The 23644-nt window shown below is 41.6% G+C and overlaps 1 protein-coding gene across 1 annotated transcript in view; it reads left to right on the top strand.

Moving 5' to 3' along the window:
* CDH11 (cadherin 11) overlaps positions 1-23644 on the top strand; it is a 147892-nt gene that overhangs the window by 98662 nt on the left and 25586 nt on the right. The window contains exons 3-8 of the mRNA XM_032323554.1: positions 2995-3395; positions 7675-7969; positions 11055-11174; positions 12846-13013; positions 17324-17511; positions 23356-23609. Coding sequence (XP_032179445.1) covers positions 3168-3395; positions 7675-7969; positions 11055-11174; positions 12846-13013; positions 17324-17511; positions 23356-23609 — 1253 coding nt within the window. The 5' untranslated portion in view covers positions 2995-3167. The remainder of the gene's footprint in view (positions 1-2994; positions 3396-7674; positions 7970-11054; positions 11175-12845; positions 13014-17323; positions 17512-23355; positions 23610-23644) is intronic.

Here is a 23644-nt window from a genome sequence, read left to right as displayed (position 1 = left end):
AGCTAGAATTTTTTTATCAAGGGAAAAAAGTTGTCATCTAGTTTTAACACTTCTGGTGTCAGAAATAATTGTGCTTTACAGCAAAATGGCAGCCAGAAGAAAGAGGTGCAGAAATATGAACTTTAATTAAACCCTTTCTTTCAAATACACTTCACAGTTTATATGCAAGAATAATTTATCACCATGTGAATGAACACTTAATACTTGGCATGGTGTAAAATGGGCAGGGATCTTGTCACACCATATGGTCTTTGCTGTTTCTTCTTCTTGAGATTCTTTGGTGGCAGTATCAAGTTTGCACTTGAAGTATGGGGTTCAAATAATACATTCAACTTTTACTGATGGCTTGCTTTCAAAAGCTCAGCATTGGACCTATAATTGTGTGTAACATATAATCCCAATCATAAACATCATCCAGTTTAGTAAAGAGATGGTGTATGAATCAAAAGAAATCCCCAACAGCCTCTCGCTGGCGTTCCAATCATCAATATGAAGCTGGGAGCCATTTGTAGAACATGTCACCCAATGGCTTCATTTTGGAGAGAATGTACCAATACAGAAATGACGAGGTCCCATGACAAGCTATTGGCAGATTCTTGACCATATATCTTGCTTCCTGACTTAAGCCAAGGGATCTTCCTGCTGCTTCACATTGACTCATTTTAGGATCTGACTCCTCCTGGGGTCCCCCTCTGTGTTTTTTTCATACAATCAGTTTGGATAGCAGGCAACAGCGTTTCATGTATTATTGCATCCCCGAGTCTGAGGATGAAGCCATTCAATGACGATGCCATCTGCTTAATCTCTCTCTCTTCTACACAGTCTTTTCCATACCCTGAGATGTCTGTCTACACCAAATATTGGAGTCCCTATTCCTTGAAAAGAGACTAACATCAAAGACTGTACTAGAGGCAGTGACAGACACCTGAACTTATCTGCACATTTGTGGCCTCCCTAGACACATTTTGCCATATGACAAATGAAGTAGAAAGGGTTGGGTTGGTGAAGTCAAAGGCCATCAGAAGGAAAAATGTTCTGCTCCAACAGATTAGAATTTCACCAAGTCTAGACTATTAAGACCAGATGGCTCTGGCATCCCCATGTAACTCTTACTTCTCAGTTCCTCTCTGAGAGAAAGTGCCTTTTCTGGGCATCTCCATCTGTAAGGCCAAAGCACCTCCTTCTACTGAGTGAGACTGAGGGCTTGAATTGTGGCACTCTAGGAAGAGAGGAAGAAACTCAGACTGCGTCCATGCAGCCTTATATGCGTGCAACAATTCTTGTCATCCCCGTAGCTCAGATGAGAGCATACCTAGAGGCTCAGAATGCCTGACTGGCGGGCCTAACATCACCTATATTATAATATATAGAAGCAGTGTTCCAACCCAGGTCTCTCTGATCTCTAAATCTAGGTACATTCCACTATGCCAAGATTCATACTCCTTCCTTTATGTTCACCTCCCCCCCCACCACCACATTCATACTAGATAGCTAGGAATTAAATGATTTTGTTTTCTACAATGCTCAAGAAGCTCACCAGTTTCATTTAGACTCACCAGTGCTGAATTGAAGTGTCATCCTCAGTATCAGAATGTTGTGCTCTGTGCCCAGCACTCTTCTGAGCTGTCTCCCATCGATAGTAGGCATGGTAATGGGGATTGCCGGGTTCTGGGAGCTAGACCTCCAGTGGGAGACTGGATGGCACACCAAGAGAAAAGGATAATAGTTCAGAAGAAATTGCAGGGTGCTAAGAGAGGGGAACAAGCAAGGGAAGTTCCATAGGGGATAATTAAGTTTCCAGCAGCAGCAAGATTAAGTTTAGTAAAAAAGTCCAGGAACCCAAGGCAGAAATTAAAGACCAGAGTAACTGTAGGTTAGAAACCTACAAGGCGCATGGAAGGCCCATCGTTATACTGATGAGTAGGTGAGCCGTGGCTGGGAGCCAGGAACAAGACCTTTAGATCAGTAAGTGGGGTGTGCTCTTTTATTTTGCATTTCATGGCTGGAAAAAGCTTCTGTTTTAAGACTGCCAAGTTAAGGAGCTATCTTCAGGTTCTTGGGTGGGCCTTTGATCAAACAAGAGCCAATGGGATTATTCGTTAAGTCACAGCATAGCATTCACTGATCCACCACGAGGACTTGGTCTGTTATTTCACTGACAAGTGTCTTAGTGAGTATGAGTGTTTTCTTGGGATCCGTCCCAGCCTCCTTTCTCTGGCAGGTCCATTGCTGCTTTTCTCTTCCTTACACCATCCAGTCATGCTGACCAGTATGGGGACGTGCTGTGCATTGTGAGCACCTCTGGACTTTGAAGCATGCTGTTCCCTCTGCATGGTCATCCCATCCACTTCCTTCTGATCACAGTAACTCTGACTTTAGGCTGCAGCACAGCCATCCCACATTCAGGGAGTCTCCCATAACTGTCCCCACTCTCTTCCCTGACCTCCCTTAATCCCCATCAGTTAGATGTTCTTCTCCTGGATGCCCATAATGCCCTAAGTTCCTCTAGGGATGGAAACGTACCCTAGTACAAGTATGATCAATAACGATAACCGATAAATATGGAGAACTTGCTGGGTACAAGACACTGTACTAAGGGATTTAGAGGCATTAATCATTTAATCCCTGTGTCGACATTTCAGAGAGCATGGTTAGCATCCCCATTTCGTAAAGGCGCAAGCTGAGCTCAAGGAGCTGTCATCTTACCCCAAACCCCTAGTAAGGGAGTCAGTCAGGGGTAAAGCAGACACTGAGACCTTGGAGCTGGATTCCACAGCACACAGAGCGCACACATTCATCCTCGTATAGACCTCGAGGGTCATCTTTGTGTAAGAGTTTATCCCACCGGCGACACCTGAAGTTGTAAAAGCAGGGACAATTTCTTGCTCAGCCCGCCCCCCGCTCCCCAGGTGTGGTCCACTCTTTGATGGAGTGGAGTTGAAATGAATTGGGGACGTAGCCTGCGGCTAATCTGACCTTTCTCTCTTCCCGCAGAAGCCTACTGGGGAAGTGGGCAGCCCTGACGTGATGTACTCAGTGAGCAGAGACATTCCATTCCAAGAGAGGTCTGCGTGACGCGTCCGGGAGGCCGCCATCGGCCAGGCCCGCCACGGGGTTGCTGAGAGGGGCGACAGCCGCATTCTCCTGTGCCTACCACGTAACCAAAAATGAAGGAGCACTACTGTTTACAAGCCGCCCTAGTGTGCCTGGGCGTGCTGTGCCACAGCCAGGCCCTCACCACCGAACGGCGGGGCCACCTGCGACCCTCGTTCCACGGGCACCATGAGAAGGGCAAGGAGGGGCAGGTGCTGCAGCGTTCCAAGCGAGGCTGGGTCTGGAACCAGTTCTTCGTGATCGAGGAGTACACCGGGCCTGACCCCGTGCTCGTGGGCAGGGTAAGGCCACTGCTCTGCAGTGCTTATTTCTCCCTCTCACCAGTCCAGCAGGAGGGTCTGGTGAAGAAAGAAAATTCCTGGGGGGAGGGGGCACTAATGACCTTCAATAAGAACCATGAAATCATTGTTCAAACATATTTCAGCCTTTCTGCCCCCATTCATAGACTTATCCATATTAAGAACACTTCTGTTTTCCACTTAATATACTATTAAACTCCATTTTTAATGACTGTGCAGTAGTCCACTGAGTTGAAGCCATTATTTATTTACTCATTCTCCCAATGGAGGGCATTTGGCTGACCACACACCCTACCTCCAAGGTGGATGCCCGTTCCTTATGCTCTGAGAACCCACCCTGCTCTTTGTGAGAGCTTTCCCTTCTGAATTACATGGGTCTATTTCCCTGTCTCCCTCCCTGGACCTGACCAGTGTCATTCTGTGTCCTGAGGTCCTGGTACTAAGCCCAGTTTTGGGGAGGCCTTGGTCAATATTTGATGAAATGGATGTGTCTTAAGAATGGGTGGGATTTTATGTGCTTTAGCTCAGGGATGGCAACACCCAGTTAGGATGATCTGAGTGTCCTCCCAGTATTTAAGACTGCATTCTCTGTGTACCCCCTCCAAAAAAGGGCAAAGGGTAGGCATTCTGAAATATGTTAAAAAATATATTGCCTGTTATCATTTATTTTTAAGTGTGCAGCCATCTTTCAGAGGATAATGGTGTTAAGGACAAGGAGATAGGTGTTCATCTGCATAAGAATGAAAGCCCGCTGTGCTCTGGGGAAGAGCTAGGCCAATGGTAACCTGGATAAAATATTCTGATCTTGAAAGAGTTCAGAGACTAGTGGAAAAGACACACCTACCTAAGTGATTAAAACACACGCACGCACGCACGCGCGTGCGCGCGCACAGAGAACAGGATAATGAAGAAATTCAACAGAAATTATTACACATTTACATGGGAATGTTTGGGAAGGATGGAGGAAAGTTTCATAGAGAACGTGGTAGTGACCTGTGACTTGAAAGAGGACTCGGAGTTATCCCGTGAAGGGGGCAAAGGCTAAGGGTAGATCTGAGGGGAGCTAATTTCTAAGCCTCCTATATTCCAAGGAGTTATTTCAGTTGTTCTTTCACATGAGAACAGCAATGCATATTTATGTAATTGACATATTTGGAAGAGGTTCATATTAGCATCTCAATAACGTTGTTCCGGGTTGGGAAAGTGCCTTTTCAATGCCAGACATACCGAAAGAATTTCATTCATGTATACCCAAAAATGGAAAGACTATACCCAAAATAGAAGTCGTCTGGGGGAAATGGGAACCCAGGGAAATAATTGGCATGTGAATTCCCTACATGAGGAGATGGGCTCTGTGCCCAGAGAGGAAGACGAGACTTCAGTCATGGCGGGGGCCGTTGCAGCCTGAACAACATGGGGAGCTGTGCGTGAATTGTTCTGAGGATATAGAACCCCGCCTTGGGGACTATCTCAGTGGGGAACAGTGTGTGTGTGTTAGGGTGCGGGACTGAGAAGAGACAGGACCTGGAGAACCTTTTCCTTATCTCTGTGGAGCAAGCGGTTGACATGCCCACTAAAAGGGGAATATAGGGCAAAACATGGAGAAAAGTAAGCAGTGAATGATCTTTATATATAGGCACATGGGATTGAGTGTGAGATGTCAGATTGGATGGGGGAAGAGATAAAAGGGGCTGGATCCTGTGGATCTTCCTCTTGAGATACTGTGGATATATAGTTCCCTGAGAATAGAGGGAGTAGACTCGATGACCTTTGATTTGACGACATTCAAGGTTGAGTGCTTTACGCTGCTCTGAAAAAGTAGATTTTGGCAGGCAATGGACTTTCAGATTTCTTGCAGGAAACACAGTCTGTGTCATGCTGTGCTCTGCAGAGGGGGAAGCCATCAGTCTTTGGCATCAGGAATTGGCTATGTATGCCTCGGCAACTGGATCCCCTGATAGGATTGAATGGTTTCCCAAACTGCTTTTTGTGTGGAACCTAATAAATATCATTGTCAGTTGTATAGGTCATCTTTGTTGGAGAGAGAAAAAGGAGAAATTTATATTCAACTTACAAATCTGAAAACAAAATAGAGGAAAAATAATGAGCACTATGGTTTTACATGTTTTTTTTTTTTCTTTCAGTTATTTGGTTGATCATGAACTAGAATCTGTAATTCTCAAGAAACTCGGCCAAACTCACATGTAATCCATGAAAGCCCCTGGAAACTTCCCTTCTAGACACTCCTATTAAAATAAGCATTGATTTCCTTGTTTCTCATTCACAAGACCAAGCCCCTAACTTATGCCAGGTCTGAGGCAGAGAAAAGAAACAAATAACAGACTGTGGGGGTTGGGGAGGAAGCCAGGGGAACCGCGTCAGGGATCCTGCCCTCACTGTGGAAAGTGTATGAAGACTGGGGCAATCCTGTTCATCCTTTGGAGGTCACTCAATATCTTCATATTTTACTCACAACTATTCATGAGAAATGCAGTAACCATCATTTCATGACAATATGTAGCTGGTTATGAATAACAAGTTCTGAAAGAAAGTTTTTTTTTTCTTTTAATTTTCCGGAGACACTGTGAACTAAAATCAAAATGGTCTTCCTGATTTGTGCCTACAGGTACCCCCCCTTCCCTCACCACCCTTGAACTGAAGTACTTGGGTGTTTCACTGAGCCACGGGCTGCAGATCAATTAGATACTTCTTGAGAAATTGAAATAACACATTTTTTAAAACAGTGTATTGAACCTTGCTTTGTGATTCTGAACAAGCTCTCTGGACCTTGGTTTCGTAACAGTAATATTAAAATGGCATTAATAATAATATTAAAATGACATTTACTTCTAATATCAGTACTAAAATGTCATTGATAATACGAACTATTATTATTATTAGAACATTATTATTATTATTATTATCATCATCATCAGTGCCTTTTGAATAAAGCTTTCTGATTTATACTGAGGTTTCTTACATAGTAGGTAGAACCATGGGTTTTTTAGCCCTTCGGCTATACTTGAAGCCCACAGAAATGGTAAAAGCAATGTTTATCTCTTCCGACAAATGGCATAATGAGGGCAGAGGAACTCAGATTAAGATGGAAGCTTTAGACATTGAAGTGATATTAAGAGAAAGTGAGGAATTAATTGCTCCAGAAAAATCAGACATGGTCTTTGGGTGAGATCCACACAGAACAGAATCAAGCAAGGCACGGGATGGGTAGTCAGGACCAGCCAAGTGTGGATTTAGGCAAGTACCATCATGTCTCTGGGCTTTGTCAAAGGAAGCAGAAAGAACCTAAACATATTTAAAGTTCTCTCTATTGCCTAAGAAGTTGCATTCCTATGAATCTATCCTACCCACACAATGCCTGTGATCAGAATGGGAGCTTCCTCCCAGCAGCCACGTCCCCAGACCCTCATACCTCATGCTCCTCACAGAGGGTCTTCTGGAATGGTCTGATCAAGGAATTGCTTGTAGCAACAGAAGCCTGGAAGCAACCTCTGTGTCCTTTGGCAGAGGACAGCTAAAACGAGGTGATAACATCCACCCAGTGGGTGAGGTCGATCTGCTTGTATCTGTGTGAAAGACCACCTGAATTTACTTTTATAGGAAAACACCAGAGGTGGAGAGTGACGTGTGCACTATAGCACTTTATTGCATAAAAATAAACCGGGACATTTATGTATCTCACTGTACAGATATTCTAGCATATGTGTAAAATATATCTTAGAGGATTCACAGGAAACTGGTAACAACTGTTGTGTGTGAGCAGAGAAATTGAGGGAGTGGGAATCAGAACTGAGAAGACTTACTTATGGCATAAATGTTTGTGTTTTTTAATTTTTATGTTATGTACATATTTCTTTCAAAATAAGTCTATTAATATAGATGCATATGTATATATATTTTGTTTGGGTGATATTTGTGCGAATGTGTGCGTCTATTTTGTATGGGTGTGTATTTGTGAGCAAAGCATGAATCTTAGAATTTAAAAAACTCAGGGTTCAAGTTCGAACTCTGGGTTCACTGCACCCAACTGTGTGACCTTGGCCAGGGCAAGTATCTTCTGTCAGATTCCATTGCTTCATCTGTAGAAGTGGGTGACAGCATCTCCTTCTCACAGTGTATGTGTGTGTGTGCACGTCTGCGTGTGTGTGTGTGGAAGGTCCTACAGCAAACAGTGTGCAAGTGAGACTCTGTCTCCCCATGGCCTCCCTCATGGAATTAAAAATCTCGATTTCTCTTTTCCTAGCTTCATTCCGATATTGACTCTGGTGATGGGAACATTAAATACATTCTCTCAGGTGAAGGAGCCGGAACCATTTTTGTGATTGATGACAAATCAGGGAACATTCATGCCACCAAGACATTGGACCGAGAGGAGAGAGCCCAGTACACGCTCATGGCACAGGCAGTGGACAGGGACACCAACCGGCCGCTGGAGCCACCATCGGAGTTCATTGTCAAGGTCCAAGACATCAATGACAACCCTCCTGAGTTCCTGCATGAGACCTACCATGCGAATGTGCCTGAGAGGTCCAACGTGGGTGCGTACGGCTGGGGAGACCTCCTCCATCTACAAGTCTGGGTTCCTGTGGGTGGCAGGGGCTGGTGCCTGCTCTCCTATATCCGGAAAGTCGAATTTATACTGCCTCTTCTGTGGCATAATGACAAAAAAAAAAAAATGTTCTCTGTAGTTGAAGTTTCAAATATTTAAAACAGACCTGAGATTTTAAAACCTAAACTTCTAGGGGCGCCTGGGTGGCTCAGTGGGTTGAGCCACTGCCTTCGGCTCAGGTCATGATCTCGGGGTCCTGGGATCGAGTCCCGCATTGGGCTCTCTGTGCTCAGCAGGGAACCTGCTTCCCTCTCTCTCTCTGCTTTCCTCTCTGCCTTCCTCTCTGCCTACTTGTGATCTCTGTCTGTCAAATAAATAAAGAAAATCTTAAGAAAACAAAAACAAACAAACAAAAAAAACCCCTAAACTTCTAAAACATAAAGTTGTGTAAGAGTGGCAAGAACATGACAGCATCCAGGGAATCCTGGCTCTGACCCTCATTGGCTGTGTGACCTGGATCCAGTTCTATCTCTCTTTCTGTAAAATGTCCCTTTTTGTAAAATGGAAAGACAATTTCTAGTCTTGCTGGACTAGAGGCAACGTAGTTCAATCACTAACTCACACTGATGTCTGTTGCAGTCACGATCATGTTAATATTTGTTGCATGTAGACATCATGCTAATTAATGATTTCCATGGTGTTCTTGCATTTCATTTTTGCTATGATTCATCTTTACAGTGAGGTAGGTCTTATTTGACATATCTTATAGATGGGAAACCCAACCCAGAAATAGGTTAACTAATTTATCCAAGGTTATCTGAGCTATTAAGTGGCTCCAGAATACACAATGAGTCATGACATGCTGTCACGATCTGTTAGAATAATTTACAATTAGATGTGTATTTTCATCAGGCCTAAAGACATGCTGCATTGTTAAAGGATATTTCTCTGATGGATTTCTTCAGGTGGCTACCTTCTCCTGGCAGTAACTTTTGTTTGGTTTTATAGAATGCATGCCGTTGTGGTCTGTTGGGAAACATGCCTCATACTGAGAAGGGTTTATGTTTCAGACAGTGATCAGGGCTGCTCTGATCAGGGAATGAGTCTGGTTATATGAATCAAAGACTTTAAAGCCTGAATGGACTTAAGAATCATCTGGGCCAAACTGCCCATTTTACAGATGAGAAAACCAAGCAACAAAAATGGTACTAACCTGCCCAAAATAGTTAAGAGGCGGAAGTGACCCCAAACCCCTAAGCTCTTTCCACTTTGCATGTAGAATTTGGGATTAAAAAAAAAAAAGTCTCTTTTTTTTCTCCTCTGGATAAAGTCAGACTCTTCTCACATTTTATGAAGGTCAGGCTTCATTTTTTGTTTCTCTTCCCTGGCCAAGACCAGTCCTTTAGTCTCTCGGTATTTGCCTAGGGATTTTAAGGAGAAAAAAGCAGACATGAACCAAATCATTCAATAAGAGACAGTAGCATCAGCAACTGAGCCAGAAGGAAGGCCTGTCATTCAAGCAACACTCCAGAGGAATCTACATTGTCCTCACCTCCAGGAGCCTGCTGATGCTTCAGGCTAACACCCAGACCTCCTGTCACGGCTTATAAGAGTAGAGTCTGCTGTCAGTGCTGTGGAGGTGGCCCTCACCAGCCAGAGGAACCTAGGCAACCGGTCACGCCTTTCTCAGTTTTCATTTGATCATCTGTAAAGAGAGGATAATGTAAACTGCATTGAGGGTTAAGTAAAATAGATGGAAAATACAAGGAGTCATAATGGATTTAGTGGAGTTCCAGAAGCAAATGGAGCATAGAGATTTAATAATTTCCTTAGCTCAACCACGATAGGAGAGCCTACTCTCCTTTAGAAACCCCTGCTACTTCAAAGGGTGCCTGATTGTATGGAAAGAGTTCAGAAAACTCGTTTGCACGAAATAATGAATTACATAAAAGTAATTAAGGAAAAGGAAGAATGACTTATACACCATATACAAATTGCTGACAATTGTAAATTAAAGGGTTGACAGAGGCTGTGTGAATGGGATCCCAAGCCTCCCACCCAGAACCTAGCCCCTGTGCCAAAAATATCAGAGAAACCATGGGTTTGGTTGGTTGCTGGATGGGCATGTAATTCCTTACTCTGGTCATAATAATCCACTTTGCAAAATAGATGGTAACATTTCCGACTTCTCACATCCAGTTTCTCAAAATGCAGTAGATGTAAACATGAGGAGCTGAGGTAGGCTGGCAGAACACATGGAATGTGCCGTAAACAGTGCTTGGAGCAGAAGCATTAAATGCCTTTTCTCTTCCTCTGGCCCTGCACCCCGTTCTGCAGTCAACACTGTGTGCCCTCAAGCCCTTGTGACCATCAGGGAAGAGAGGCTCTGCTGGGAGCAACGGAATTCCATCCTCACTCCTTTCCCTGGTTCCTTCGGACCCACCCATGTCTATGGGTGGTTTCTGTTAAATGGCTACCAGACCCATTAGAGGTGGGAAGATGCAATTCTCATGTCACCAGGGAACGACATTCTGTACAATATTTATAGCCATAAATTAATTAAAATGGAGTATTAGGAGCTATTTTATTACATGCAAAGCAACAATAAAATGATGTATTTATTGCTCTGCTACAGATGGAAGACTGCTCTCTGTCCTTTTATGAAAAGCAATTCATCATTAATTATCCTTTATTATACTCTTTGGGAGGATTTTTATTTAATTATTTGATATACTGAACATTTCAATTGCATGGGTCTTAGAATGTTCTCGCAGTAATGTTATTATTTTAACTACTAAGCATAGCACCATGTGAATTTAGAAAGTTGCCTTTGAAGCTACGGAAGGTTTTTGTTTGTTTGTTTGTTTGTTTGTTTGTTTTTAAAGAAGACAAGTGGGAAGGAAGAAAAGGAGGAACAGAAAAAGATTATTTTACATCTCAACCCCGGAAAAGCAAGCACGTTACATAGTTGCTGGGCTTTTCTTTGTTTTTAATTTTAAGATGAAACTTTGTAAATTAGAATATAATTCAAAACGCTGAGAGAGTGTTGCTAATGAATTTATTTCATTTTTAAGGGACATCGGTCATCCAGGTGACCGCTTCAGATGCTGATGATCCTACCTATGGAAACAGCGCCAAGTTAGTATACAGCATCCTGGAAGGACAACCCTACTTTTCAGTAGAAGCACAGACAGGTAGCGTGCAATGTCGTTGTGATCCGTGACACACTGTGGGTGACCAGTCCGGCCCAACTTCCGAAACCAGTAGAATCTCAGTCTCCTCACCTATGAGAAAGGCCACCTCACAGGGTTGTTGAGAGGTGTAGACGCTGTGTGTGCACGTGCCTGGGTGTGGTTAGTTTCCAATGAACCTTATTTATTATTGTTTTGGCCTCTGTGTCACCATGCCACAATAATAAATATAATCTTAAAATACAACTTTTATATTAAAATCGTATCTTAAAAGTCAATTAAATTTAAGAGCTTCTCTTAAAATACTTACATTTTATCATAATTATCAACAAAGGATCCCAGGGAGGACACCATAGAACTTGAGGGCTGATCTGAAAACTAGTAGTTCTCAAAGCTTGTTTCGAAGCCCGCCACGCAGGGCAGTAGGAATGGGTGTTAATAATGTTCAAGTGTGTTTGGGACGTAGCACATTCCCTCCACTGTGCTTACGGATTCCCAACAGGCCTTATCCAGGAAGAAGGCTCTGCACGGCTCTTACAGGAAACAAATGGCAAACCAAAAGAGTGAAAAAATACAATCACCAAAACCAAATGGTTTCACTTCATTTATTCTAAACTTTATTCCAGGATCCTTTTATTAGAATAAACTCTGCAATCCTGTGAAAATTCTAATCTACAATAATCCCCTAAACTGCTTTCTTCTGCTTTTTCTATAATATGCCCTGTATATTTGAAAGATATTTACAAATAATCCACATTTGTTGGTATACTTAAATTTATATGAAATATATATTAATATGTATACACAGAGCCTGTCAATCAGATATTTTGTCCATTTATTATATATGATTTCCAGTGACCTATATAATTATCTGTAGCCACGTTGCTTCAGAGCATAGCCTATGCAGCTTCTTGCTATGATTCCATCCAAGGCATTTCTCTTTATCCTTTCCAGATTAACCAAGGATAAATGTGGGATTTCATCCAGATTTTTGAAATGTTAAACACTAGTGGAGGAATTCCCAGTTGCAACTTTCATTTTTCTCAAGGACTCATAGTTAGAAATCATCAATTTGAACCTACCAAAGTATCTAACAGATCAGGAAAACGAGACTCAGTGTGTTCAAGGGTGTTGCTGAGAAATACAGACATCAGGGCTGAGAGACGGACAAGGGTGCTCTCTTTCTATTTCCACTGTAAATGTTACCACATCTACAGAGAAGAAAAGCTTGCACCTGTTCCCGAGAGATTCAAGTGAGCATGGTTTTCATACAGATGGTGTGCTGATATCCAGAGATCATGTAGAATTCATTCACTTAGCACTGTTGTCAGTGATGGGTGTCAGTACACTCTAAATATTTGTATAAGCATTGTGTGTATTTTTAACTCATTTCGCTCACTCTTCTAAAATTTAATAATTACATCTTAACATATTGCATGGAATACATGCTACCTACTTTTAACCTAAAGCCTAAGAATTGTATGCTGGGAACAGACGTTCAGAAGATTCTGCTAGCATTTCAAAAATGTGGGTCTAGTCATGGGTCTATTCATGGATATCTGTGCAACGGGCCCTCAAATATTTCAGCCTTTAGGATTTTGAAGTGTCGTGCCTTTTTTTGTTTTAATGTTGTTCTCAATGAATATATGTGATGTTTCCTGCTCGCCTGTCCAGGTATCATCAGAACGGCCCTTCCCAACATGGACAGGGAAGCCAAGGAGGAGTACCACGTGGTGATCCAGGCCAAGGACATGGGTGGACACATGGGTGGACTCTCAGGGACAACCAAAGTGACGATCACACTGACTGATGTCAATGACAACCCACCAAAGTTTCCACAGAGTAAGTGGGTGGGCTTGGCTTGCACGTTTTAATGGGGCCACAGACAGCCCTTCTCTGACCACTTCCTGCTTTACTGAGCTTTCAAGAAGAAATCTGTAAGAATGGAGTCTCTTTATCATTCATGCAAAAAATGGAAACAAAAGCACTACAATAGCAACATAAAAAAATGAAGGTGCAGTAGATGTAGTCAGAGGAAAAGGAGACCTAAAAAGTTCTATGACCCTGGAAACAGAAAATCTATTTTGCTGGCTTTTTCACTAGGTACTGGCTATGCAATCTAGTAATTCATTAACCTCTCTCTGTCTCAGTGTTCTCTTTTCTAATCTGGAGGTAATGAGAAAACTGAATAAGTTATCTTGCTTTAAAACAGACTGCCCCAAACTTTCGGGTTTAAAACAATAATAATAATTTTTTGTCATGAGTCTGTAATTTGGGCAAAACTTGGAGGAGACCCCTTGTATTGTTTCTATGGCATCAGATGAGGATGGCTTGCTGAGGCTGGAGGACCCATTTCCAAGGACGCTCACTTATGTGGCTGATGAGATGGTGTTGATTTCTCTCCATGGGTAGCTCACCAAGGATTCGCTCAGATAGGTTCTGAAAGTGAGAGCCCCAAGAATATCAAGCAGAACCTGTATTGCCTCTAGGGACCTAACTAAAAATCACATGCCACCATCTCCACTGTAATCATAAGACTGCCCAAATTTAAGGAGAGTTCTTGTAGACCCCATTGTTCAATGGAAAGACAGTCAAAGTCATGTTGAAGGAAAAGCACTTGGGATGGGAGATATGGCTTTGACCACTTTTAGAGAATACAGTCTTCCACAGGTCTTAATAGAATGTTGTTAGAACTAAGTAGGCTAGTTAAAACCTTATGGTATCTGGCATAAGTTGTTATAATTAAGTTGTTATTATTATCTGGGGGATTGTGGTCGTTCTACAAAATTGATGATTGCTAAGGGAAATAAAAGAAGAAACGATTTTGTAAGATTATTAATTATCATAATTACAACAGCTACCATCATTTAATGAAGACTTACTACTGTGGAGTATCTCTATAAGAGCCTACATATTACAGATAAAACTGAGTTCTGTGAACAGTATAATAAGTTGCCCAAAGAATGTAGCAAAGCCATCCCCAAAACAAAAAATATCCAGTTAAAAATAGTCAGAAAACAGGAACAGAAGACATACAGATTGCCAATAGACATGTGAAAAGATGCTGAACATCACCCACCATCTAGGAAACACAAATCAAAACCACAATGAAGTATCACCTTACATCTGTCAGAACACCTAAAATCAAAAACACAAAAAACAGCAGGTACTGGTGAGGGTGTGGACAAAGGGGAACCCTCTTGCACTGTTGGTGGGAATGCAAACTAGTAAAACCACTGAGGAAAGCAGTATGGAGGTTCCTCAAAAAACTAAAAATAGAACTATGCTATGATCCAGTAACCGCACTCAGGGCATTTACCCCTCAAAATATAAAATCACTAACTCAAAGGGATACAAGCACCCCTATGTTTATAGTACCATATTGGTCACTACAGTAGCTGAATTATGGAAGCAGCCTGAGTGTCCATCAATAGATGAATGGATTAGAAAAATGTGGCACTCCTATATACAATGGAATATAATTTAACCACAAAAAGGATGACTCTTGCCATTTGCACCAATATGAAAGGATCTACAGAGTGTAATGCTAAGTGAAATAAGTCAGAGAAATACAAATACTGTATCATCTCACTCGTGGAATTTAAGAAACAAAACAAACTAGTAAAAGAAAATAAAGAGAGAAACCAAGAAACAGATTCTTAAGTCTAGAGAACAAATTGATGATTACCAGAGGGGAGGTGGGGGGAGGGCATGGCTGAAATAGGTGATGGAGATTATTCTGCACTTATTCTGATGAGCACTGAGTGATGTTTGGAATTGTTGAAACACTATATTGTACACTTAAAACTAATACAACACTGCATGTTGACTATACTGGAATCAAAATTAAAGATATAATCAAATTTTAAAAAATTAAAAATTAAAAAAACAAACAAACAAGAAAGTAGCAAAGCCAGAGCTTGAACATAAATCTGTTTTTGTATATATAGATAGAGACAAAAGTACAGTGTGTTGTAATGTTGCTGATGCTGCTAGTACTTGGGGGAATCATCACTAGATTAGGAGAGTATCTGGTAGAGCTTGGGAGTTTATTGTCAGAGAGATGGCACTTTTTACAAACCGGGGAACAAGGCAGGGAAACAACTATGGTCCCAGGAAGGCACCACGGTCATTCAGAGGAATCCAAAGACGAGGGTCTGTGCAAGGGAGATACTGAGATAGAATTACAAAGCCATAAACAGTTCTCATAGGGTCCCAGATGAGATGAAGAAAGACTGCTTTACCTGGTCAGGCACAAGGTTCAGCACCCCCAATAAGCTTAAATCTCATATGGCATTCTAACAGACTACATGCTCCATATCTACACTACAAAATTGTTTGGCCGGTGGAAGGAAAAAGCAAACAGGACTATTAGCAGGCAGCTGTGAATGCCCTTGCTCACATGTGACAATATAGGAAAGTTCCATCACTTTGGTACAGATACTAATTTCATTGGCATGAATTCAAATGAGTTTTGCAGAAAATCGGATCAGAACAGGTTTCCGTAAACCTTCCTGTGAATTGGTAGTTACCTTCTGAGACTTATCAACGAAGACTACACTTTCCACTTGTCTTTGACTATCAGATTATGATGTAATTAAGGAGCATATGGGTCAACCTGAAAGCATTCAAAACCACATTATATAGATAAATATAGACAAGAGTACTGGAACAGATAAAATCCATGGAAGGAAACCTAAAACGTATTTAAGTAATTTGTCCAAAACCACTCAACTTGGAAGTGGTAGGTTTGGAAAGGTTTGCAACCCTTGTTTCTCTGTCTTGTTTCACACACAATGTTTTTAAAATATGAAAATGCAGATAAGATCATCTCAAATCCGGCTTCTCTACTGAAAACCTTCCAGTGGCTTCCACCACGTTTAAACAAAACCTGAAATCTTTCCCATCTCCTGCAACGACCTTTTTACATAGATAAGCCCTAGCCTACCTCTGTGCCCTCACCTTTTACAGAAAGCTCCAGCAGCACTCCATCTTGCTTCTGTATGTCTTCAGTATGTGCCCACTTCAAGGTTTTTGCCATTTGTTTTTTTTTGCTTTGTCTATAATTTTTATCCCCAGAGATTCGCATGATTGATTGCTAACTCTCTTCAAGGGAGTTCAGATGCCTTCTTCTGAGAGATTTCTTCTCTGACCGACTAATTCTAAATCAATCTCAATTCTCCTTCTTTCTTCTTCTCACACAGACACTGAGTATCTGTGTACACACTCAAACAGACACATCACACATTCATATGCACACTCACACTCATACATGTATATGTATACCAGATGCTCAAACATACCCAGACATGCGTTCACACATGCGTTCACACACAGTCACACACTGTCTCATTACCCTCTACCGCTTACACTACTTTATTTTTCTCCCTGGCAATGATATAGATAGATAAATATACATTTGCTTCTTTTCCTCTTCAGTGTGCCTCAGTAAGGGAAGAAACTTGATGATTTCATTCACCACTGAGTCTCCAGGGGCTAGAGCTGCACCTGGCACGCATCAGGTTCCCAATAAATATTAAATAAATATATATGGACAGCCCACACTGTGGGAAACTTTCCCGATAAGGCAGTGTTTATTGATCAAACGGTGAAGAAGGTGATGTAAGAGGAAAGTCAACTAGAGAGTTAGAAGAGTCATAGCCTTGAAGGATAAAATTTGCTTTTGATTTTTTAAAAAATATGGAGCTATAAGTTTGTTTTTGTTTTTGTTTTTTTAAGAGAAGGATGTGTTTCTGGGTACCTAGAAGTGCCTTGAAATTAACTTGTGGACCATCCTGAAGACATGAAAAGAAGTCTTTGCTCTTTGAACATATAAAGACATACGCGGTCCTCCATCACTTCCTGATGGGAAATGTAGCTGAGTATTGTTTTCCTTTCTCACATGTGGCAGGTGACCCCACCACATCACCCTGGACCCCGACACTGTTTCATCCTCCTTTGTAGAACACATTTCTTTGACAAGCAGTCCGTGTGGGATCTTGCTTCCCATCCATTCACTTCTTTCATGTTTTCAATCAATAGAGAGTTCAATTTCAAACCCTTTGAGAAATTTATTGGGATTCAAAGAAATCTAAAGTCGTACCAGCTGCCAAATAAAAGAGAAAATAAAAATAGATGTCTTCTTCTTCTAGGCGTATACCAGATGTCTGTGTCAGAAGCGGCTGTCCCCGGGGAGGAAGTAGGAAGAGTAAAGGCAAAAGACCCAGACATTGGAGAAAATGGCTTAGTCACATACAATATTGTTGATGGAGACGGTATGGACTTGTTTGAGATCACGACGGACTATGAGACACAGGAGGGTGTGGTCAAACTGAAAAAGGTGAGTTAGAGTGAGGACGCAGGTATGTGAGCAGGCCAGCCAACCCTGCCAAGGCAACACTGCAGGGAACGCAGAGAAACGAGAATATGGACAACAGGGGGCTGACGCGATACTGCAATTCAACTCCCAGTTCTGGGCCATAACAGAACTATATCCCCTTCTGTTACTGCAGAGGGAGCTAACAAAGGGGCTATGGCTGCTGCCAACTGCCTGGGAGTTTTTCTGTGAGTTGGCACCATTTTCACACAGAAGGGTAGATAGCTAGATAAATCTAGATTTTGGACAAACAGCCCTGGGCACATAAGGGGTTCCTCCTTTGACTCTGCCAAGCTAACTCTGTTCATACTGGCGGCTCAGAGGCATTTCCCATCTGAAGCATCCAGGGGCCATGGCCTTGCTGGGCCCTCTGAGAAACTGGAGCCAATCCTCTGCTTGATTTTCTCTCAAAACTGAGCCTGAGAAACAGCAGCGATGGACCTTCCCCCACAGTCAGCTGAATGGTCCCTAAAAATGTGTCTTGGAATTGACTCACAGCAAAGAGGAGTTTATTGTTTGTCCTCGTTTTATTTTAAAAATCTAAAATGTACTCAGCACTCAATATAGGCTAAATGAAGTCTGTGCATCTTACAAACATTTCTTCTTCAAGAAAAATCATATAAAGTAGATAGTATTGTCCCCATGGGCAATAGCACCTCAATTTAATTATGAGGAGCCTGGGACTCAGACGGATTAAATAATTTGATCCTATCATAGTCACACAGCTAGCAGGTCATGGACATGAAATTCAGACCTAGGGCATTCCGGAACAATGTCCTACTCGAGACATTTTGGAAACGGCTGGGCCAGAAAAGGATTATAAAGAAGCCAGATAAGATTCAGTTTCAAGTGAAGAAATAGTTACGATATTTTCTAAAATGGTTTTTCCCCCCTGATTTACCACTTGAGAAATCAACACCTCTCTATCATCAAAGTGTATGGAGCATTAAATCTGAATTAGATGATGGGATTACCTTGGTTTTAATCAAGCATTCATTTTCAACTTGGTTTTGTAGCATGAATATTAAGCTCCTTGGTGTGATGGGAAAGATTGGACTGTAACACTGATAAAAAATTAATTTAGAGAATCAATAAAGAGGCCAGTAGCTGGAGAGCAGGCAGGAGTTAGGGTCGGGGAAATTCCTGGAGGAATCTTTTAGTTAGGGAATCGGAGAGAGATGTGCTCTCGGAAGCTGACTTTTCGCAATACTTGCAAACACTTTTGGGTTTGGGGAATATTCTATGGGACACAAAACAAAGAGAAGGCAGAAGGTGACTCTTTCGTAAAAGAATATGGAAGTTGAGGTAAACTTTGGATACTTGGAAAAGTCAACATTAGTGACAAAGAACTAGTGGCCGTGGCAGCCTAATCATCGACCACAGAGGGCTGGGGCAATCCCTCCCTCTGGTTTTCCTCTAGAAAAGTAGCTGAGTGACTTGTGTGTTAGCACAGAGCTGTCAACTTCCCTTGTTAATTAATATTACTATCCCTTCTGCTTGACACTGATATATGAGCACTGACATCAGCAATTCCTGCTTCCCACCCTTTGCTGTTCAAGTAATTGGGTGGTTGGTTATGCTAAGGTTGTCACCTGTTTTCAATGTATTCATGGTATAAACACGTACTGTGTCTCTAAGATCCTGAAACATTTAAATCACCCCATGGAACTCACACATCACAAATGAGCTCTCTGCATATGATTAATTTGCACATTTCCCCCCAATTCAGGGTGTTTATTCCAGGCGAAGGAATAATTTTCTATAAAGCACTGAAGTCTAGGTTTAGGGCACATGTTATGTTATTTATTGGTAAAAGAATATTTCTGTTATTTCATTGGTAAAAGAATATGTGCTGGAACTTGTAGCACAAAGTTCCAAATGTCCACCAGGAAAGAAAAGCATTTTGAGGGGTCAATGTAACTGTATAAAATGATGGAGCCTATGGAAGTCATTATACATGATTTAATAATATAAGAGAGTACAAAAAGAGATCATGGATGTATTTTTCTCTTAAAATATTCTTTAATATGGTATTTTTACTCATTTCTTAATTCATTCACTCATTTTCTACCAAGAGTTATTGAGATCTTATTCTTTTAAGCAGGCCCCTTGTGAGAGGCTGGACAACTAAAGGTGAAGAGATGGAGTCATGGCTATAGGGAGTTCACAATTTAACAGGACAGTTAAGTGAAAAGATAGTTGAAATAGAGTAGGTTTTCTCAGCCTGGGTGTATTAACATTTCAGGACCAACGCTTCTTTGTTGTCCAGGGCTGTTCTGGGCATTGTAGGAGAGTAAGCAGCATCCCAGGCCTCTCCTTGCTAGACGTAAGCACGCAGACTAGTGCACCCCACCTGTTGTGATGATTTAAAAATAGCTCTAGACATTGCCTCATATCCCTGGCGTGAGGTAGAGCAAAATCGCTCCCCAGTTGAAAACCAACCATAATAAAGTGTCATAAAATCTATGAATATGGGTCATGAATGACTTTTTATACAAGTAAGAATTTACTCCTAGAGAAGTAGGAGTTTACCAGATAGATGAGAGGAAGCCACACCACCCCCCACGCCCCCCGCCCAATAAAACAAAGAGAATTCCTGAGGGTTTGGTACTGTTAAAAAACAGGACGCATTTAAGAAACTTGAATAAGTTCAGTCTTGAGAGTTTGGGCTGGATACTGTGGGACGAATTGAAACACTGTTGTTGGGATCCAAGAGAGAAATTACAAAGAAATGAAGAAGGCAGAACAGGTTAGGGTGAAGAATTTAAGAGATATTTAGAAGGTAGAGTCATTCATGTATCAAATAGCTTAGGAAGCAATAAATATTTCTTGAGTATTGACTGTGTCAGACGCAGTAAGTGTCAGGGGTGTAATGGTGCATAAGAGAAAACCTGCCCTCAGGATATCCAGACCGTGTCTATGTGGTTAGCTGAAGAACCAGTGCGAAATAAAAATGAAACATGTTGGTGGCTTGGTGGACTTGGGGAGGAAAATCCAATGTGTTCATTGCAACGCCCTTGATCAAGCAGGTTGCTATTTACGGCACAGAGATCCTGGTGTGGTTTCTGAGCTGTTTCCTTACTATCAAATAAACTCCTTGTAAAGCAGTATGAGAGCAGCATTAGAAGACATTTTAAATATCCCCTATTTTAATAAAACTATTTTTATGTCTGAGTATTTTTTTTTTTGTATTCTTTACCCACATGTATATACATACTGGCATACAACATTTGACACAGTTGCAATCATAGAGTGATCTGATTTGTTAACTTAATGTCACATCATAAACATTTTACATGCTGTTATATAATATACATAATCATTTTTAATGACTACATAACATCCCATCCTATTGATAGACCATTATTTCCTTAATAAAATCTCACAGTTGGATTTGGTGTTTTGTGTGTATGTTTCCCCTGATTAGATATAACACTTTATTATATCTGACAAACACCATGCATTTTTGAATATTGTTTGTGTTGCTTTTCTGTTGAATTGATCCCTCAAGGAGAATTCTCAGAGGTGGGATTAGTAAACTAGGGGGTACTAAGATTTTTATGGTTTATGTAGTGTGTTGCCTCATTTAGCTTTATTTCAACTACTCATAACATGGATATAAATGTTCAGAGGGGAAACTACCTTAAATCGTTTTTTGGAAAGAGTCAAGGTATAAATCGTAGGTCAATGCGGAAAGGTTGTTCATCCAACAGCCCAGTCCCTCATTCACTCAAAACAATCAGTGTAGATGCTCACTTGGTACAGCCAATCCTGGGGAACGGGGAAGCAAAGATCAACCAGACTCAGCAGAGTCCTTTGGGATGCTCCCTCCCTTACCCTGCCACCCCACCACCTTCCTAGTAGGGGTGAGAATAAGGGACTGCAAAAGGGCAGCTCAGGGAAATTGACTCCACAAGGCAGTGAGGGTTGGGCTGACCACTCGAAGACTTAGTCAAATCCCACCAAACTAGGAAAGGGCATTGCAAACAAATGTTTGCAAGGATCTGAGGAGTTTTGCTTGGAATCTGAAAAGTATCATTTGGACTGCAGCGTGACTACCGTAGCCTCAACATCAACCGTGCTGTCCATTGGAAACTGTCCATGGCTCTGGGCTCTGGCCCCTAGCCATACGCCTAAATCCAGTTCAAAAAGTTCTGCTCTGAGAGCATCACCAGGCTACCTGAGATTAGAAAGTCTCTCCTTACCTGCTCGCAGAACTGTCATATACCAGTTGTTGATGTTGGCTAATAATTGGAGATGTTTGAGATATTGCAGCAGTCTCGTACCCGCAGCCCATAAATAACATTCCTTTCTGCTGCTCAGTAACCCAGAGAAGGATAAAGGAGTTGCTGAGTCCCAAAAGGGTGGATTGGCCGTGTCCGATTTTCCTTCAAGAAGAAGAAGTGTTCCCTGAGTCTGGGGTGTTGGGGCGGGAAGATGACGGAAAAACTGTGAATATGTTTCTCCTTCCTGAAATTGGAATCATCCTTAGTTTTGAGCTTTGTAGAATTAGGTCAGGACTAAACCCCATGATTAGAAGCCCATTCACAGGAAGTGTGTGCCAGGCAGTTGACAACAGCATGGCAGGCAGATGCTAACCTTAAAAGACCCAACTCTTTCCAAACATTTGGTAGTTCAGCATCCTCCTAAGTGCTAATTAGAAAGTTCTGTTTCCTAGGCATCCAAGCTTGTTTCCCTGCCAGAGTTGTACTTTTCACCTTTGGCTGATTGACTCACTATGCCTCCTCTCATCCAGAAACACAGAGTGTTTACCATCAATTTCTCAATAACGACAGTCACTCAAATATGACTTCTCAATTTTTCTTGAATTTGTGTGAAATCTATACTGTTGATTTTTTTTTTCTTGAAGTGGGTTTCTTTTAAACGTATATGCATTCTTTTAACAGGAAAGCATTATTCTCACTGTCTTAGATCACTTGCCATAAATGGAAGGCAACCTAGAAATGAATGCAATCAAACAAAATGATGTCATTACATTCTATCTAGACAGTTGTATCACAGTCTCTCAAAAGGGGATTAGGAAGCATAACATGTATGTTAAAAAGTAGCACTATACTGAGGTATACTGATGTATCCTTGAGCTGTTTGGAACGGACAAATTAGAAAAGGAATACTAGTGTTGATATGTGATTTAATAAGTAAGTTAATGTCATTCAACAAATCCATCCACCAAAGTTACCCATAAACTACCTGAAGTCCTCTTAAGGGCCCCTGTTAGTCAGGGTCCCAGACTTTGAAAAATGCTACATGGTTGGAAAATTAAAAATTAGTCTCTCAGTACGATTAAGCCAGCTGTGTGTGTGTGTGTGTGTGTGTGTGTGTGTGTGTGTGTGTCTGTGTGTGTAAGAGAACAGTCATCTAACAGGACATACTTGTGCTGAAATTCAGTGGGTTATTTTTATTACCAAGATTCCTAGCACTTTACAGAATGGACTACATCATTTACTTTTGTAGTGTTTTAATTCCTCTCCTTAGATGATTTTAGTGAGTGATTTGGACAGCCTTCGTGTTGTTATTATAGAACGAAGTTCATTTTCGATGATGTGGTCTTTCTGTGTCTGTTGTGCTCCTGGAATTACCCATAGAGCGCAGTCCAGTTTTCAGCAATTGATTTGTCTGATTTTCTGACCAAATGGCTCAGGTAATTGGATATTGAATAGACACTGATTTTCTCCCTTTGAGGAGCTATTCACTCTGCCCTGTAAAACAATCCGGTCTCTCTCCTCCGTGATTTTTTTTTTTTTTCAAGGAACTGGTTGTCAGTCTTCTCTTCTTCTTTCTTGCCAGCCTGTAGATTTTGAAACCAAAAGAGCGTACAGCTTGAAGGTAGAGGCAGCCAATGTGCACATCGACCCAAAGTTCATCAGCAACGGGCCTTTCAAGGACACGGTGACGGTGAAGATTGCAGTGGAAGATGCTGACGAGCCCCCCATGTTCTTGGCCCCAAGTTACATCCATGAAGTCCAAGAAAATGCAGCCGCTGGCACGGTGGTTGGGAGAGTGCATGCCAAAGACCCCGATGCTGCCAACAGCCCGATAAGGTACGGATATTTATTTAAAAGCCTGGATGAAGAAT

The sequence above is a fragment of the Mustela erminea genome, chromosome 19, assembly GCF_009829155.1.
Source record: "Mustela erminea isolate mMusErm1 chromosome 19, mMusErm1.Pri, whole genome shotgun sequence".
Classification (NCBI taxonomy): Eukaryota; Metazoa; Chordata; class Mammalia; order Carnivora; family Mustelidae; genus Mustela; species Mustela erminea.
This window is presented reverse-complemented; position numbering and strand designations above follow the sequence as displayed.